Here is a 16,838-nt window from a genome sequence, read left to right as displayed (position 1 = left end):
TGCTTGAAAACAGTGGAAATAACTTCTTGCTGGTTTGATTAGTTAGAGGCCCAACAGCTCACCTGGCATGTTACAGCCAATGTATGACAGATCTGGGTCTTCCCAGTTCGGAATTCTCCAAACATCTCTGTGATGGATCCCGTTTCAATTCCTCCTAACAGAGCAACAAGAAACACCTCTTAGCACAACACAAATGTTTAGAAACAATGATCATAGAAATGTCCTTGGAGCTCATCAGAAAGATATTTACAGGATGATAGAGAGGTGCAGAGGGGAGGGCTAACACTTAAATTTAAGTGTAATTCCTAAACTCAGGATATTTTGCACTCTATAAAAAGATAACATGAGCCAAAACCGGTTTGGCTCAGTGGATAGAGCGTCGGCCTGCGGACTCAAGGGTCCCAGGTTCGATTCCGGTCAAGGGCATGTATCTTGGTTGCGGGCACATCCCCAGTAGGGGGTGTGCAAGAGGCAGCTGATCGATGTTTCTCTCTCATCGATGTTTCTAAATCTCTATCCCTCTCTCTTTCTCTCTGTAAAAAATCAATAAAATACATTAAAAAAAAAAGATAACATGAATGCCTAAATATTTGGGGAAGCAATAGGAATCAAATCTAACTTAGGACAGCAACGCTTTCAAAAGTTCAAAAACTAGTTTTCTGCCCTGGCTGGGTAGCTCGGTTGGTTAGAGCATCATCCCAATACACTAAGGTTGCGGGTTAGATCCCTGGTCAGGGCACATACAAGAATCAACCAATTAATGCATAAGTAAGTGGAATGACAAAAAGAAGGAAAGGAGAAAAAATTAACAAAAACAAAAGTGGAACAACAAATCGTCGTTCTTTCTCCCTTCCTCACTCTCTAAAATTTAAAAATAAATAAAAGCATAAACAAAACTACAGCTTTCCATAAAGTCCTGAAGATTTAGTGTAAACTACAGTGCAGTATTCAAACATGGAGTGGTTTTTAAAAAATATATATTTTTATTGATTTCAGAGAGGAAGAGAGAGATAGAAACATCAATGATGACAGGATCATTGATTGACTGTCTTCTGCACATCCCTTACTGGGGAATTGAGCCCGCAACCTGGGCATGTGCCCTTGATCGGAATCAAACCCAGGACCCTTCAGTCCGAAGGCCAATGCTCTATCCACTGAGCAAAACCAGCCAGCACCAAACAAGGAGTGTTTTAATCAGCCATCAGATTCTCAAACTTGTGTGTTAAAGTAGAAGATTAAAATGATTTCTTTAGGCAGAGGGAGCTTACTCTCTGAATGCAATATTAAATGGAGATTAAATTATTTAATTGGCAGATCACTTTAGCATTTTACAAGTCAGGTCCCACCCTGCAGCAGTCTTACTTCATCAATGTGGATACTTTTCTTATCTCTTAATCATATCTAACACATAAATCCTACCTATAATATACTTAGTTTTGTTCTATGACCTGGATGCTTTGCTAACTGCAGTTCACAAAATAGGACAAGGAATTACTACACCTTGAAGTAGTTTGTCGAGTTCTTTAGAGCCAGTAGTAATTTGTATGATCTCTGATCGCCTTTGGTGGAACTCAGTTGCAGTGGTAAAACCCATTGGAACTAATTTAGCTGCCTCAGTCTGGGAAAAACAAGAAATGTCAAATCAACAAAAAAAGCTTACCAAAACAAGAACCAGGCATAAAATAGGAGAGACAACATCTAACAAATTCCCATTACGATTTCTCTTTAAGAAGTCATCAAAATACTAAATACTAGTAGTTCTAGGATTATTTTATCTCTCTGGCAACTAAAAGATAAGCTAATTTAGAGACTCCAAGAAGATTAATGTTTAAATTGCCAATTCAAGCAATACATTCATGTACTTAAAAAACTATTCTAGACCCACACATATGTGCTTCAGCTGATTTATGACAAATGTGACAATACAGTACAAAGTCCAAAACAGATTTAAACCTTCATTTCCTGTACCATCAACCACAGATTATACAACTTTCTATCTACTTTGTTAAATGAGGACATTTGTCCTTTGATCTCTTCTCCTTCCATGTCTACTTCCCCACCTCTGTCAGCTATTCATTTTCTTTCACCTTTTACTTTTTTGTGACCCATTTTATATCCTATTTTGTAGTTACTTATACATCTTCAATAATCAGTCTATCAGTTGATTCCAAAATTTAAAAATAAATGCATTCACAAACATGTGGAAATAAAATATCACAAACCTAAATAACCAATGAATCCAAGAAATCTCAAGGGAAAATACTCTGAGATGACTAAAAATAAAGATACAAACATCAAATCTTATGGGATACAGCAAAAGCAGTGCGTAAAGGGAAATCTGTGGCTATAAACACCTATATTAGAAAAACCTTTTTTTTTTTTTTTAAAGAATCCTCACCTGAGGATATTTTTTCCATTTCTTTTTAGAGAGAGTCGAAGGGAGGGAGGAAGTGGGGAGAGAGAGAAACATTGATGTGAAAGAGACACATTGAATGATTTCCTTGATTGCCTCCTGCATGCACCAGGACCAGCACCAGGGATCTAACCTGCAAACCCAGGTGCTTGCCCTTGACCCAGAACTGAGCCCGAGACCCTTTGGTGCATGGGCAAACGCTCTAACCACCGAACACATGGCCAGGGCTAGGAGAATCTTAAATAGCCTAAATGTCCATCTTAAGATACTGGAAAAAGAAGAAACTAAACAAGCAGAAAGAAGAAAATAAGATTAGAGCACAAATTAGTAAGATAGAGGACAGAAATATAACAGGAAAAATATCAACTAAACCAAACCTTGATTCTTCAAAAAGATCATTAAAATTAATAAACCTTACCCAGCCAGCACGGCTCAGTGGTTGAGCATCGACCTATGAATAGGGAGGTCACGGTTCATTCACAGTCAGGGCATATGCCTGGGTTGCGGGCTGGGGCTCAGTACCTGGTAGGGGCTGTGTAGGAGGCAGCAGATCAATGATTCTCTCTCATCATTGATGTTTCTATCTCTCTCTTCCTCTCTGAATCAATAAAATATATTTTAAAAAATTAATGAACCTTTAGCCAGACCCCTCCCCACCAAAAAGACTAAAATCAGGAATGAAAGAGGGGACATCACTACCAACCTTACAAAAATAAAACTATGACAACAAATAAGACAACTTAGATGAAATAGGCAAATTTCTAGAAAGATTCAAACTTATTAAAGTAAAAAAAATCCAAATCAAGGCACTGAAAGATCAGTTGAACTTGAGTCTAAATTCAGTAAAATAAATTGAGTCTGCACTACAAAGATAAAAAAAAAAAGTCTGAATAGATCAATAACAAGAGATTAAACTTATTATTTAAAAACTTTCTCAAAACTTCTTTATACATTCTTTTTAAATTTTTTTTTAAAATTGATTTTGAGAGAGAGAGGAAGGGAGAGGGAAAGAGAAAAAGAGGGAGGGAGGGAGGGAGGGAGGTAGAGAAACATTGATACAGAGTGAAATACTGGCTGCCTCCTCCCATACCCTCTTATGGGGGACTGAGCCCACAACCTGGGCATGTGTCCTGACTGGGAATTGAACTCTTCGGTGCACAGGATGATGCCCAACCAACTGAGTCAGACAGGACTCTTTTTGTAAAAAACTGATTTTTAGAGACTGAAGGAGGGAGGGAAGAAAAGGGGGAGGGGGAATAGAAAGGGAGAAAGGGAGAGAGGGAGGGAGGGAGCGAGCATGCAAGCACACGCGCAACATCCATTTGTTGTTCCGCTTATTTATGCATCCATTGGTTGATTTTTGTATGTGCCCTGATCAGGGATTAAACCCCCAACCTTGGGGTATGGAGACAATGCTCTAACCAACTGAGCTACCCAGACAGAGCTCTTAAAACTTCACTTAAAAATTCATTACAATGTTTATATTAGTTTTGTACACATAATTCATTGCAGAACCAAATAGTGTGATAGAAATACAATTTAATTTGTTACATTGTGTCTCTCAAAAGTTTCTACTGTCAAATTCAAATGAATTCTTTTTTTATACTACAACAGTTTCAAAATCATGCTCCATTTTACCCTGCTTTTATATCTGAGCCACATCTTTCTCTAGTATTCTCTAACTATCATTTCTCAAATTTTCCAACCGCTCAATCTCACTATGTATTCCGCTGAATCCCTTTTCCCCCCTCCGAGATCTTCTTTCCTTCCCCAACTGCACTTTCTGCTCTCTAGGCTAGCTCCTATCCTGGGCCGTCCTTCACTGAGTACTTGAGTTGGAGCCACTCTAACCTAGATACCATGTTTTTCCATCTTCAATCTGGTAAAGTTTATCCTCAAGTAACTTCCTAAGAAAAAGTGGATGAGAAAAAATGTTCTGAATTCTTACATTTCTGAAATTGTTTTAATCTGCACTAATATTTGATTAAGAACGTTACTATAGAAAGAAAGCTAGGCTTAAGATTATTTTCCCTCAGAGCTTTAAAGGCATTGCTCTACCTGCTTCTATCACCCAGATTTCTGACAGACAATGTACTTTCTGATGATTGTTCCTTTAGAGGTCACTTACTTTTTTCTCTCTGAAATCTTTCAGAACCTTCTCTATATGAATGGTATACTGAAATTTCACACTAATCTGTCTAGGTGTTTGTTTTTGATAGTCTACGGCAGGGGTCCTCAAACTTTTTAAACAGGGGGCCAGTTCACTGTCCCTCAGACCGTTGGAGGGCCAGACTATAGTTTAAAAAAAAAACTATGAACAAATTCCTATGCACACTGCACATATCTTATTTTGAAGTAAAATAACAAAATGGCAAAAACACCCACATGTGGCCCGTGGGCCGTAGTTTGAGGACGCCTCATCTATAGGATATTACTATATAAGACTTCTGCTTCTCTTTAACTCTGTCAATTTCTCTTGTATTATTTCTCTGAGAATATCTTCCCTTTTTCCTGTAACTTCTACTAACCTTCAGGATGAATGAAGATTTAGTAGATTTAGAAAATAAAAATATCAAAGAAAGGGGGGAAGAAGCTTATACACCAATATTGAAATCTAGTTAATGTATACTGAAATATTTAGGGGGAAATGTATTAATATCTGCAACTTTCTTTGAAAAGCATAAAAAAATCCAAGATGGACTAACTGCTGGATAGAGAGATAAACAAGTGATAAAGCAAGTATATTAAACCTAGTGGCCTCAGTGGAGAGAGCGTCAGCCTCGGACTAAAGAGTCCAGGTTCGATTCTGGTCAAGGGCATGTACCTTGGTTTTGGGCACATCCCCAGTAGGGGGTGAGCAGGAGGCAGCTGATTGATGTCTCTCTCTCATCGATGTTTCTAACTCTATCCCTCTCCCTTCCTCTCTGTAAAAAATCAATAAAATATATATTTTTTAAAAACTAGTGGCCTGGTGCACAAATTTGTGCACACTGAAAGGACATTAATTAGGAGAAATATTTTAATATCGCTATTCGCCCTTTCTCTATAATAGAAGTGTCAACCGAATTCACGATTGACAATAACAGATGGAAACACATGGGTGTGATTGGTGCCAGAGAGAGCTTTATATGTATTGCGCATGTGTGAGTCAAGTTAGTCTTTTATAGATATAAAATAAACTTGCTTAATTAGACCTGCTTTCTGATTTAGCTAAACTTTTCCCATCCCAGTGAAGCACCCCAACTTCTCTTTCAGGTAATTGTTAGCAACACAGCAGTAAATATCAACACAAAGCAGATTATTATTGTAGATCACGCAGGGAGAACAAAGGGTAAAATATTTAACTGCAGCAGTGTTTGACTATATTCTGTGCAGTGAGAAAACATGAAGTCATTTTCAAGTTCCACCATTTCTTACTTCTTTTCAGTTGGGTCAAGTTTCTAAACTTTCTAAATCTCCGTTTTCTGGCTAATGAAAAGAAAATATGATTCCACTGAGTCTCCTATCTACCTACTCCAGGACTTCTGTGAGGATTAAATGAGATGAGGCACAGGAAAACGCTTCATAGACATTTGGTTAAAGTGTAAATGTTTCCACCCGGGTACAAAGCAAGTCATGACCCTGGGGTGCAGAAACTCCAAGGAGGCTAGTCGCTAGGGAGAGGAAGCCGGGCGTTGCTACGTGACATCATTACCCGGCTCCCACAGCGACTGTTTCCGGGCTGGCCACGGCTGTGATTTGATGGGCTGTCGCTCCACGGTGGTGGCAGGCCCTGTGTCCCACTTGGGGGAAGCCGAGCGTTGCTTTGTTGGTCAGGTCCGCGCTGCCAGTTTCTCTGTAAATGGCAAGTGTGCACCAGGGCAGCTCCTTCATTGAGGGTCTGCCCCTTCGTGGTCAGTGCACATCATAGTGACCGGTTGGATAGTGGGAAGGACACTTAGTATATTAGCCTATATATATATAGACTAGTGGCCCAGTACACAAAATTCATGCATGGCGGGGGGAGAGGTCCCTCAGCCTGGCCTGTACCCTCTCTAATCCGGGACCCCTCAGGGGATGTCCAATTGCCGGTTTAGGCCCCTATGGGATGGGGCCTAAACCAATAGTCGGACATCCCTCTCACAATCCAGGACCACTGGCTCCTAACCACTTGACTGCCTACCAGCTTGATTGCTGTCTAAGCTGATGGCCCCCAACTGCCCTCCCCTGCCGGCCTGATGGCCCCCAACTGCCCTCCCCTGCTGGCCTGATCGCCTCTAACCACCTCTGCCTTGGCCCCCACCACCGTGGCTTTGTTCGGAAGGAAGTCAGACGGTAGGAAGATGTCCAGTCTCCCAGTCTAATTAGCATATTACCCTTTTATTAGTATAGATGTTAATGTTATAGCCCAGGTGGTGGGTATATGACTGTCCACTATATAATTAATTCTTTCAGCTTTGCAATAAGTTAAAAAATTTTAATAAAAAAATGTTGAGAAAACTCAGGAGATGCTTTACCTTCTTTTCATTTTAACCCATACCTTTTCTTGTCTATGAGCTCTTAAAGGAACAGAATATTAAACCAAAGTGAAATTTGAAGTAAAAACCATCCAATTGCCTAATCTGGCAGAACTTTACTTCTATTCTTACACTTAACATAATAAGCTAGCTTTTATCTGTGCTAGGTAGAAGTCTTTAGATGTTTTCGATAGCCAAGAACCATTGAACCCTCGGACACAAGACATAAAATGTCAAGTAAAAGGAAAATATTTTTTTTAAATATCTATGCTGAATCTGTCAGTGCTATGGTGGTGTACCAAGCAAGAAAGAATAGCTCAACAAAAGCCAATGACAATTTCTTTTTACTACCCTTCCCTCAACCCCCTTCCCTCTGGTAACCACCATTCTGTTATCTGTGTCTATGCGTTTCAGTTTTATACCCCATATGAATGAAATCATATGGTTCTTAGCTTTTTCTGGTTGACTTATTTTTGCTAAGCATAATATTCTCAAGGTCACAGATCATGTAACATAGAAATGTACAGTTGAAACCCATATAATCTTATTAACTAGAGGCCCAGTGCATGGATTTGTGGGGGTTAGCCGAAACCAGCTCTCCAACATCCCCCAAGGGGTCCCGGATTGTGAGAGGGCGGTTCTTGGGTGACACACCCCGGGATCAGGCTCCCTCCTCCGGGGTGCATCACCCAAGAACCACAGCTGCCAAGTCACCGCAACTCAGCAGCTCCTGCATTGAGTGTTTGCCCCCTGGTGGTCAGTGCACATCATAGCTACTGGTTGTAGCGTCTGGTCCCTGGTGCTCATTGCTCATCATAGCTATAGTTGGATGGTGGAACGGTTGCTTAGGCTTTTTATATATAGACTAGAGGCCTGGTGCACGAAATTCGTGCATGGGAGGGAGAGGTCCCTCAGCCAGGCCTGCACCCTCCCCAATTCAGGATCCCTCTGAGGATGTCCGACTGCCTCTCGCAATCCAGGACCGCTGGCTCCTAACCACTTGCCTGCCTGCTCGCCCCTATCTGCTCCCATACCAGCCTGATTGCCCTAACTGCTCCCCTGCTGGCCTGATTGCCCCTAACTGCCTCTGCCTCACCCCACACTCAGGACCCAGGATTCCCTCCTCCAGCCAGTCACAGGCACCCGGGACCCAGGCTTCCCTCTTTCTGGCTGGCCGCAGGCACCCAGGACCCAGGACCCAGGCTGGCTTCACCCAGGCCGGCCACAGCCACAGGAGACCATGGGTGGGTGGCTGTGGGTGCCGGGTAATGATGTCATGTAGCAATGCCTGGCTTCCTCTCCCTAGCGACTAGCCTCCTTAGAGTTTCTGCACCCCAGGGTCATGACTTGCTTTGTACCCGGGACTGCAGGGCGGGCGGCTTGTCCCTCTCCTGGGCTGTAGGCACAGCTGCTGGCACCCGGGACCATGGGGCGGGCAGGTTGTCCTTCTCCCAGGCTGCAGCACCAGCTGCTGGTGCCTGGACCGCGGGGCGTACGGCTTGTTCCTCTCCCCAGCCACAGCCTGGCTGGTCCCCATTCCTCTCCTACGAGCTCATTTGTGCCTGGCTGGTCCCCATTCCTCTCTCCCCAGTGTTGAGTGTCTGAGCCGTTAAGGTGTGAGGGTGTGACAACCATTTGCATATCAGGTCTTTATTATATAGGATGGCACACCAATAAATTTAATAATAATAAAAATGAATAAATAATTCCTGATAGTTTCCTTTCTCCACTGTGTCAATGGATATTCTTGCTGAAAAATCTCAATTTCAAAGATTTTGGGGGGAATGGAAGGGAATAGCCACAGTACTAAAAAAAAACTTCTTTAGCCTTTTTAAAGTAAATAGTATAATCTTTAGTCACCAGAAATTCAGAATATAAAATGTCTGAGATCAAAAGGACAGAAATATAAAAAGACTTATCTATTATCATGTTGCACATCTCATTTCACTTATTACGGGTTTATATGTTTACACCAAAACATTGATTTGATTTCTAAAAGTACCGTCTGACAAGGCATAAATAAAGATCCTGCCAGGATTTGTCCAGTCACAAACAATGATGTTCAAAAAGAAACAATAGGGACACCTACTGGCTCATTCAATATCACAATCTTTCAATAAGGTATTAGGGACTCAGAACTCTTCTTTCCAATTGAGTCACCACTTCAACATTTATTTATTTGAATAATCCAATAAATGACAGCATCTTTCCTCTCAAATTAAGAATTCCTTATGATTTTTGAACCCTGACTAAATTACTATTACAGAGTAGTACTAAATAAATGGAGTAATAGCCTTGCCAATGCTTAAAAATTCAAAGCTCTTAGTATAATAACCAATAAAACAATTACTGTGTTGTATATATATTTTATGTGTAAGATATTAAATAAGTATACATAAATCTCAGATACTGTCCATTTGAGTAAGTCACATAGCAGAACTACATGTATTGAAACTACCCAATAACAAAAGATACATTCTTTTGGAAGATTCTCTAGTTTTTCAAGATTATTTTTCAGAGAAAACTTGTGTAAAACTATGTTTTATGTGGATTACCAGAAGCAAAACAGGTAATGCTGACTCTACCTATCTTTTCATTGCTGTTATGAAGATCAAGGGATAATATATATGAAAGAGATGAGATTTCAAAGTTAAAGTGCTTTATAAGGGATTAAGTTATTACCTCATTTCAATTAAGCCAGTAAAATCACTTTTATGTCATTTATTAAGACATAAAAAAAACTAAGCGCATTATTTGAAATCACACCCTCTTGTCATTATTAAAGAATCTTCCTATGATTAGCTAACAGATTATATACACTGAGAGCATAATATGACTTTAATATTCAAGCAATTCAAACAGCTTTTCTATTTGAAAGTAAAACATGTTTATTATAGAAAACACTAGAGGCCCAGTGCATGATTGAATCATGCACGTGTAGGGTCCCCTACACTCTTTCGCTTTCGATCGCGGGGGAGCTGGGTGCCTGTCCGCTGGTGCCGGAGCAGACAGGCACCCAGCTCCCTTGCTTTTGATGGTCTGTGGCGGGACATGAGCTCGCTGCCCCAGAGGCCCCTTCTGTGCCGCAGCACAGCCATGGCGCAGACGCTGAGCTCGCGCAGCCACTGGCGACACGAGCTCAGCGTCCCGCTGGCCCAATTGGCTACCCCGGCCACCCCGAGTCCCACCCCCTGTGCCTCCCGCTGGCCCAATCGTGGGCGTAGCGGAGTGATGGTAATTTACATATTACCATTTTATTAGGTAGGATGTTGTCTGTGTCTATAAGTTTCAGAAAATTGAGGCAAAGATAAAAATTGCTTACGTTCTTACCATCAGAAGTTAACATTAATGTTTTAGTGTATTTATCCCTAGTGTATGTGCTATACATTTATAAATACACATTTTAAGAACCAAAAATCAAGCATGTATATATGCATGCACACATACATCCACACACACGTTTTGTTAACATTTCTTGTATCAGGAACATTATCCTGTCAATGAATATTCTTTGAAACTGTTTTAAATGGCTGCATTCTAAAGAATATTTCTAAGGCATGAGATCAAATATCTAGAAAGATAAGGTAAATACCACTCACTCACTGTTAGTAGTCAACTTGGCAGTATTTATGTCATTACCCATGATACTGCAATTCCTTAGAGAAAATCCCAATTTATGCAAGAAGGCACATACAGAGATAACTGGTAATGCAGTCACCCCTGGAAAGGGGAACAAGATGACACACCAAGGGATGGAAGTAGGAAGACCACCACCTTTCACTATATACCTCCCTTTAATGCCTCCCTAGGGCACGGAAGCAGTACTTACCAGAATTTTATCAGCTTTGGCTTCACTAATCCCCTTAATATTTATTAGCTCCTTTTTTGGTGCATAGGCAACAGCCTCCACAGTATGGAATCCAGCTTCTTCCAATTTCTTCACATCATTGGCATTTATGCCACATTGCTGCGAGTGAAGAAAACCAGGGATTAATTTAAACTTCAGTTTTCTCATCTGTCTAATCTGGATAATTTGTCCTACCTACTCACAGAGTTGTTTAGAATACAAAAGCTTTAAAAAGTGTGCCCTAAATATAAGGTATTTAATTACCAAAACCAGAAGTTTTAAACTAGAACTATCCCACATATATTAAGTGGATTAAACTAGTAACTTCCAACTACTGGAAATAAACCTGTAACTCTCAACCTTTTATAACTGGGACTTTGAATGAACTTTGAGACCCTGGGTCCTAAAAGGCCACTTTAAGCCTGTATTTCCCAATGTTTTTTACATCAAGCACACATAAAAAATGATATTTTTAACACTAAACTGGGGTTAGTAGATGAGGCTGCCCCAGAGCTGAGGGGAGCACTATCTTAGCATATCAATAATCTTTTCGTAGTAAAAACAATTTTTTTTTTGTAATACAATGACTAGGAAGCTCTGCTCTAACCATTGACACTGAGAAGGGGGAAAATTGCTTTTGGTCACAGACTTGTATATCACTTCTTTCTCCCTATATACAAAGACAGCTTTGATTTTATTAGCCACCGAAAGCATGACTTCTGGGAGAGTATGAGTTAGTGGAGGTATGTGACTGTATCAGGGAAGATCCGGGAGATGAGAGAATGATACTTGCCCATAGAAACCATGTCTGCTATTAGTATTTAGGCAATAAACAATGCACATGTGTGCGTGTACCATCACAAACCTATTTGTAACTTCTGGAGTCTTGAAGCTTAGCCGGGGATGGAAAGAACATGCACAAAGAGACAGAAAAATGAAGGCTTTCTCTAATTTTCCTTCTACTTCAGCCTATGTACCTGCATTCACACTGGGGCCTTTGTACAATGAGCAGAAACAGTGCAAGGCCCTGGCTCTGGTGCTTAATGTTCTTGTGCAGATTCCTGAATTAGAGCTGGGCTCTTATACCTCAACTAGAGGCCTGGTGCACAAATTCGTGCACCAGTGGGGCCCCTCGATCTGGCCTGTGGGATCGTGCTAAAACTGACTCTCCGACATCCCCTGGGAGGCACTGGATTGCAAGAGTGCGCAGGCCAGGCCGAGGGACCCCACCAGTGCACGATCAGGGCTGGGGAGGAACGCAGGAAGTGGCCAGCAGGGAGGGACTACGGAGGGCTCCAGGGTGTGTCCAGCCCATCTTGCTCAGTACCGATTGGCCGGACCCCAGCAGCAAGCTAACCTACCAGAGCGTCTGCCCCTGGTGGTCAGTGCATGTCATAGCAACTGGTCAACCGGACAACTGTGTGCTCCCTGGTGGTCAGTGCACATCATAGCCAGAGGATGAGCAGCCTTAGCATATCATTAGCATATTACCCTTTGATTGGTTGACCGGCCGACCAGACTTAGCAATATTAGGCTTTTAGTATATAGGATAACTACAAGGCCTTCTCCTTGACCATGACAGCTGTCTTGCTAGTAACTTCAGCACATATCTGGGTCTTTCCTCTCTGCACCACCAGTCAGGCCACTGTAATTCCCTGGACAGTTGTTTAATACAACTATTGTTTAATACTTAGTTCAAACAGCAGACTCTACCATGGGACACTAGGGCTTCTTCATTTCTGACAATCCAGCTCTGGGAAAGAAAAATGACAAAGTAGGAGGAGAATTCTTGACAAAAGAGATCTGCTCTAACATGTTTTGCAACTATCTTAAGTCTTTCCACAGGATCCTTGACAACCCTTCTGAAAACTAATTTGGGTCTTGATCATAGGTAGTGAAGCAATCTATGTATATAAAAGCCTAAGTGATTGTTATGACCGAATGACCGGAATGACCGGTCACTACGATGCACACTGACCACCAGGGGGCAGACGCTCAATGCAGGAGCTGCCCCCTGGTAGTCAGTGCACTCCCACAGCCAACCTCCACCAGCCAGCCAACCTCCTGAGGTACCTCCCCCTGGCTGGCAGGCCCTGGCTCGGACAGGGAACCGGGCAGCAGGGTGTGTGGCAGCAGATGCGACCCCTTTCCCAGGGGGGCCAAGGACTGGCTCTCTCCTCAGGACTGGTGGCCAACCTCCTGTGCCCCGTCTCTCCCCCGCTGCCAGCAGGCCCCAATCAGCCTGCTGCCCGCCCGCCGCACAGCAGCAAGGGAAGGCGGGGGGGAGAGGGGGAACCGTATGGTGGCCTAGGGACCCCACCCATGCACAAATTTCGTGCACTGGGCCTCTAATGGTTTATATAAAGGCTGTGATTTTTCCCAATAGGTAGAAGAATCTAGACCAGCTTTAAAATTCCCAAATTAGCAACTAAGCACATTACCTCTAATCGTGAAACAGGTTGTGGGCCAAAGCTCTCTTCTTCCACTGAAGTATCTGCATTTGCTTCAAGCTGCATCTGCATAGCCATTACTCAGTGTTCAATACTGAAAAATACAGATGGCCATCAAGAACACTAGAAAAAGTACAGACCTGCAAACTTACGTTTGCAATAAATCTCTTAAGAATTATCTCCTAGGCGTTTGGTGTAATCACTGATGTACCTATATCAAGAAAAAGAACAAATCTCTCACCAGCTTTCCCTTCCACCTAGCTAGTTGTATCAGGAAAACTTTAGGAAGAGCCAGGACTAATCTGTTTCTTAAAAATGTAAAGCTTAACTAGATCAACTACGTCCCTATTCCCCTCCTTCAAATTCCCTGAGGGTAGGGCCAAGCCTTTTTTGTTTGTATATACCCCATGATACATTATAAATGTTAGGTGTTTGGTAAATATTTGGTAAATGTATGCAGACTTTCCAAGACTCTACTTCAAGCATGTCAAACTCACGGCCCACAACGAATATTTTTTGTGGCCCAGCCAATATAATGGTATGTAAGAAACATTTTATTTTTTAAAATGTATATTTTATTGATTTTCCACAGAGAGGAAGGGAGAGGAATAGAGAGCTAGAAACATCGAAGAACTGAGAACAAAAAGTTTTTTTAATTATCTTCAAGAGATTTTATTAGTAAAAGTGAACAAGTCTTCATGACTATAAGAATAAATGGCCTTAAATCAAACCAAAACAATCAGGACAATTTAACAATCAGGATAAATCTAATTCAAAAGATAACAAATATGAAATTTCCATTCTTAGAGACTTGACAGATGACCATTTGTTCTTGATTGGATCAAGTACAGGCCTCTTAGGTGGCAGTTTTAGCATAATTCAAATATCAAAATCACCTGAATGCAATTTAAATCTCTTCCTTAATAATTTATGAAAAAGATGGCACTGCAAGTAACGAGGAAAGGATGGTCTTTTCAATAAATAGTGCTGAGTTAACTGGATAGCCTTACAGAGTAAGAAAAACAATTTAGAGATTATAGATCTAAATGTAAGAGGTAGAACAAAGCTTTTAGAGTATCGGTGAAAATCTTCATGGCTTTGGGATAGAAAAGACTTCTTGAATGGTATACATAAAGCAATAAGCTAAAAGGAAAATGTTGAAAAACGACTATATTCAAACTTAAAACCCATTAAAAGAGACCATTAAGAGAATGAAAAGCAAAACTACAGCGAAGGGAAGAAATATTTACCACATGTACAACTAAGGGTTGATAACTAAATTATATAGTAAAGAACTCCTCCAAATCAGCACGAAAGGCAATTCAAAAGAAAAATAGGCAAGAAATTTGAACAAGCACTTCACACTAAAAGATATCAAAATGGCCAATAAATATATAAACATATGTTCAACCTTATTAATAGTCAGGATAGTTAAAATGAGATATTACTATATACCAACCAGAATAGCTAAAATTAAAAATATTGACAATGTCGTGTTGGCAAGCATGTGGAACAACTAAACACTCATACACTGCTGTACTGGTTCTAGTATAAAATGGTACAACTTTGGAAAACACATTGAATGTGAAAGCTGAAATAGACAAATGCTATGACCCAGGAATTTCACTGCTTTATATTATTAACCTACTGAAAAGCATACACGTGTACACCAAGAGGTACACAGGAATGCTCTCAGCAGCCTTTCTCATACAAGTTAAAAAACAGAAACAATCCAAATGTCCACCATGAGTACAGTAAGGAATATCGTATAGCAACAATAAAGAACTACTGCTATATGCAAAGACATGCATGAACCTAAAGACAGAATACTGAGCAAAGTCAGACATAAAAATATGTAGTATTACTCAAAGAAGCATTTGAGATCTTGCTTCCCAGCATATGTCGTCAGTTTGGCACAAATAAACTCATAAATTAATACACACACACACACATACACACACACACAATTTGCTTATATAAAATTCAGAAACAGGCAAAATTAGTCTGTGTCTTAGAAATTAATAGCGGTTGCCTTTGGAGAGAAGAGGGGAGAGTATTAGACGAGGGGGCACCGGGAGGCTTCCGAGGTGCGGACAGCATTCTATTTTTTGACCTGAGTGGTGATTATAGTGATTATACAGGTACAGAGGGAGGCAGGGAGGGAGGCAGGGAGGGAGGGAAATATTGATTTGGTTCCACTTGCTTCTCGTTTGCGCCCAGACCAGGATCAACCCCATAACCTGTATCTGGACGACGCTCTAACCAACAGGACGATCCGGCCAGGGCTACCCTTCACTTTAGAAGTTTAAAAAACAACAACAGCTCACTACAGATCATTCCCTAGGCATCACGCGAACGGTCTTCCGATTCGAAATGAAAGTATCTTTTTGGCAACTGGAGTTAAGCAAAACGTGGTGTAATGGAGAGAGGACCGCCCAGAAACCCGGAAACCCTGGCTCTAACACGAAACAGCTGTGAGTTTAAGCCTGTGGCTCTCGGCTTCCTCGCCCACGCCCACGCCCACGCCCACGCCCACGCCCACGAAGCGGGTGCTGGAAATGGAGGCCTCAAAAAGGCTCCTCCCAGCTCCACAGACCCGTCCGCTTTTGTTTACGCCATAACGAGCTCCGAGAGTCTGTTGGGCCCGGGCATGTCCCCGCCTCGCTCCCGGCGGAGAGCCCCAGGAGCCGGTGGGGAGCCGGGCCCGGGTCCCAGCCTGGCTATCGCGGGGAAGAACCTGGCGGAGGAAGGGCGCCCGTCCACACCTGACACCCTCACCTGGGCTGCAGAGCTCCGACCTCCGTCCGCCGGCCCGGCTCGCGCCCGCCCCTGGACGGACTCCAGACGCCCTCGCTGGCGCCTCACCTCTCTCCTCCTCTGCTCCGACCTTCTGCACACAACTCAAACGAGTTTCAGCTCTCAACTACGCGCCTCGGGGGACGCCTCTGCTCCCCTCAGGCCTCAGCACCCAGTCACAGTGCGCGCTCGGCCCTGGCAGTTTCGTAAATCCCGCCAAACCCTCCGGACAGGGTCACGCCCGCGTCAACGTAACGTCTCCCCGCCCTCCTCGGGTCCGCCTTCTAGCCGGTCCCGCCACTGCTCGCTAGCACGTGATAAGGCCCAGGAACTTGACCTTGCATGATACTATGTATGGCCCTCTTCCTTTTATCCCTTAAAACTAACTCAAAATTTGGGAGTTGCCGCCTTCCCGTTATCAGATTGAGGACTACAACGCTCAAGAGGAATGGGGTCAGCTAGAGACTACATCTCCCAGTATGCACCGCCCGCGGACTGGGCGGAAGCGTGTCCGCAGCCTCTCCCGGAAATAGCCTGGCCCCTGAGAGCTACCCTTGATTAACTTCCTAAGTTTCTAACCGTGAGCTGCTGGTGCTTTAGGTAGTAGCCCTGGGCCTCTCTGACTCAAATTCCGGGAGCCAGGCGTTTTCCAGGTCTCTGGAAGTGGGGGAGCTGAGGAAGGCAGAGTAGGTGGAGAAACCTGGAAATCGAGCGCGGGGAGGGGATTAAAAAAAAAAAAAGGTAACTATGCTGAAGATTTGCAGGACTGCAGAGGAAGGAAGGAAGGGAGGCATTGATTTTGAAGGTAAACCTTATGGTTTACTGGAAAGTTTAAT

At 42.5% G+C, this 16,838-nt stretch overlaps 1 protein-coding gene across 3 annotated transcripts in view; it reads right to left on the bottom strand.

The window, feature by feature from the left end:
* Positions 1-16,213, bottom strand: part of RAD51 (RAD51 recombinase) — a 33,058-nt gene extending 16,845 nt beyond the window's left edge. The window contains exons 1-5 of one of the 3 annotated variants that reach the window (XM_079769388.1): positions 15,972-16,213; positions 13,198-13,300; positions 10,739-10,876; positions 1,501-1,618; positions 63-154 (exon numbers count right to left, since the gene is read on the bottom strand). In XM_079769388.1, coding sequence (XP_079625514.1) covers positions 63-154; positions 1,501-1,618; positions 10,739-10,876; positions 13,198-13,284 — 435 coding nt within the window. In that variant the 5' untranslated portion in view covers positions 13,285-13,300; positions 15,972-16,213. Of the gene's footprint in view, positions 1-62; positions 155-1,500; positions 1,619-10,738; positions 10,877-13,197; positions 13,301-15,533; positions 15,622-15,971 lie in introns of those variants that run through there. The other 2 variants (XM_079769386.1, XM_079769387.1) reach the window with 2 other exon arrangements.
* Between the last annotated feature and the right edge of the window lie 625 nt (positions 16,214-16,838).

The sequence above is a fragment of the Cnephaeus nilssonii genome, assembly GCF_951640355.1.
Source record: "Cnephaeus nilssonii genome assembly, chromosome: 4".
Classification (NCBI taxonomy): domain Eukaryota; kingdom Metazoa; phylum Chordata; class Mammalia; order Chiroptera; family Vespertilionidae; genus Cnephaeus; species Cnephaeus nilssonii.
Note: the sequence above shows the minus strand (reverse complement) of the source record. Positions and strands in the feature narration are given on the sequence as shown.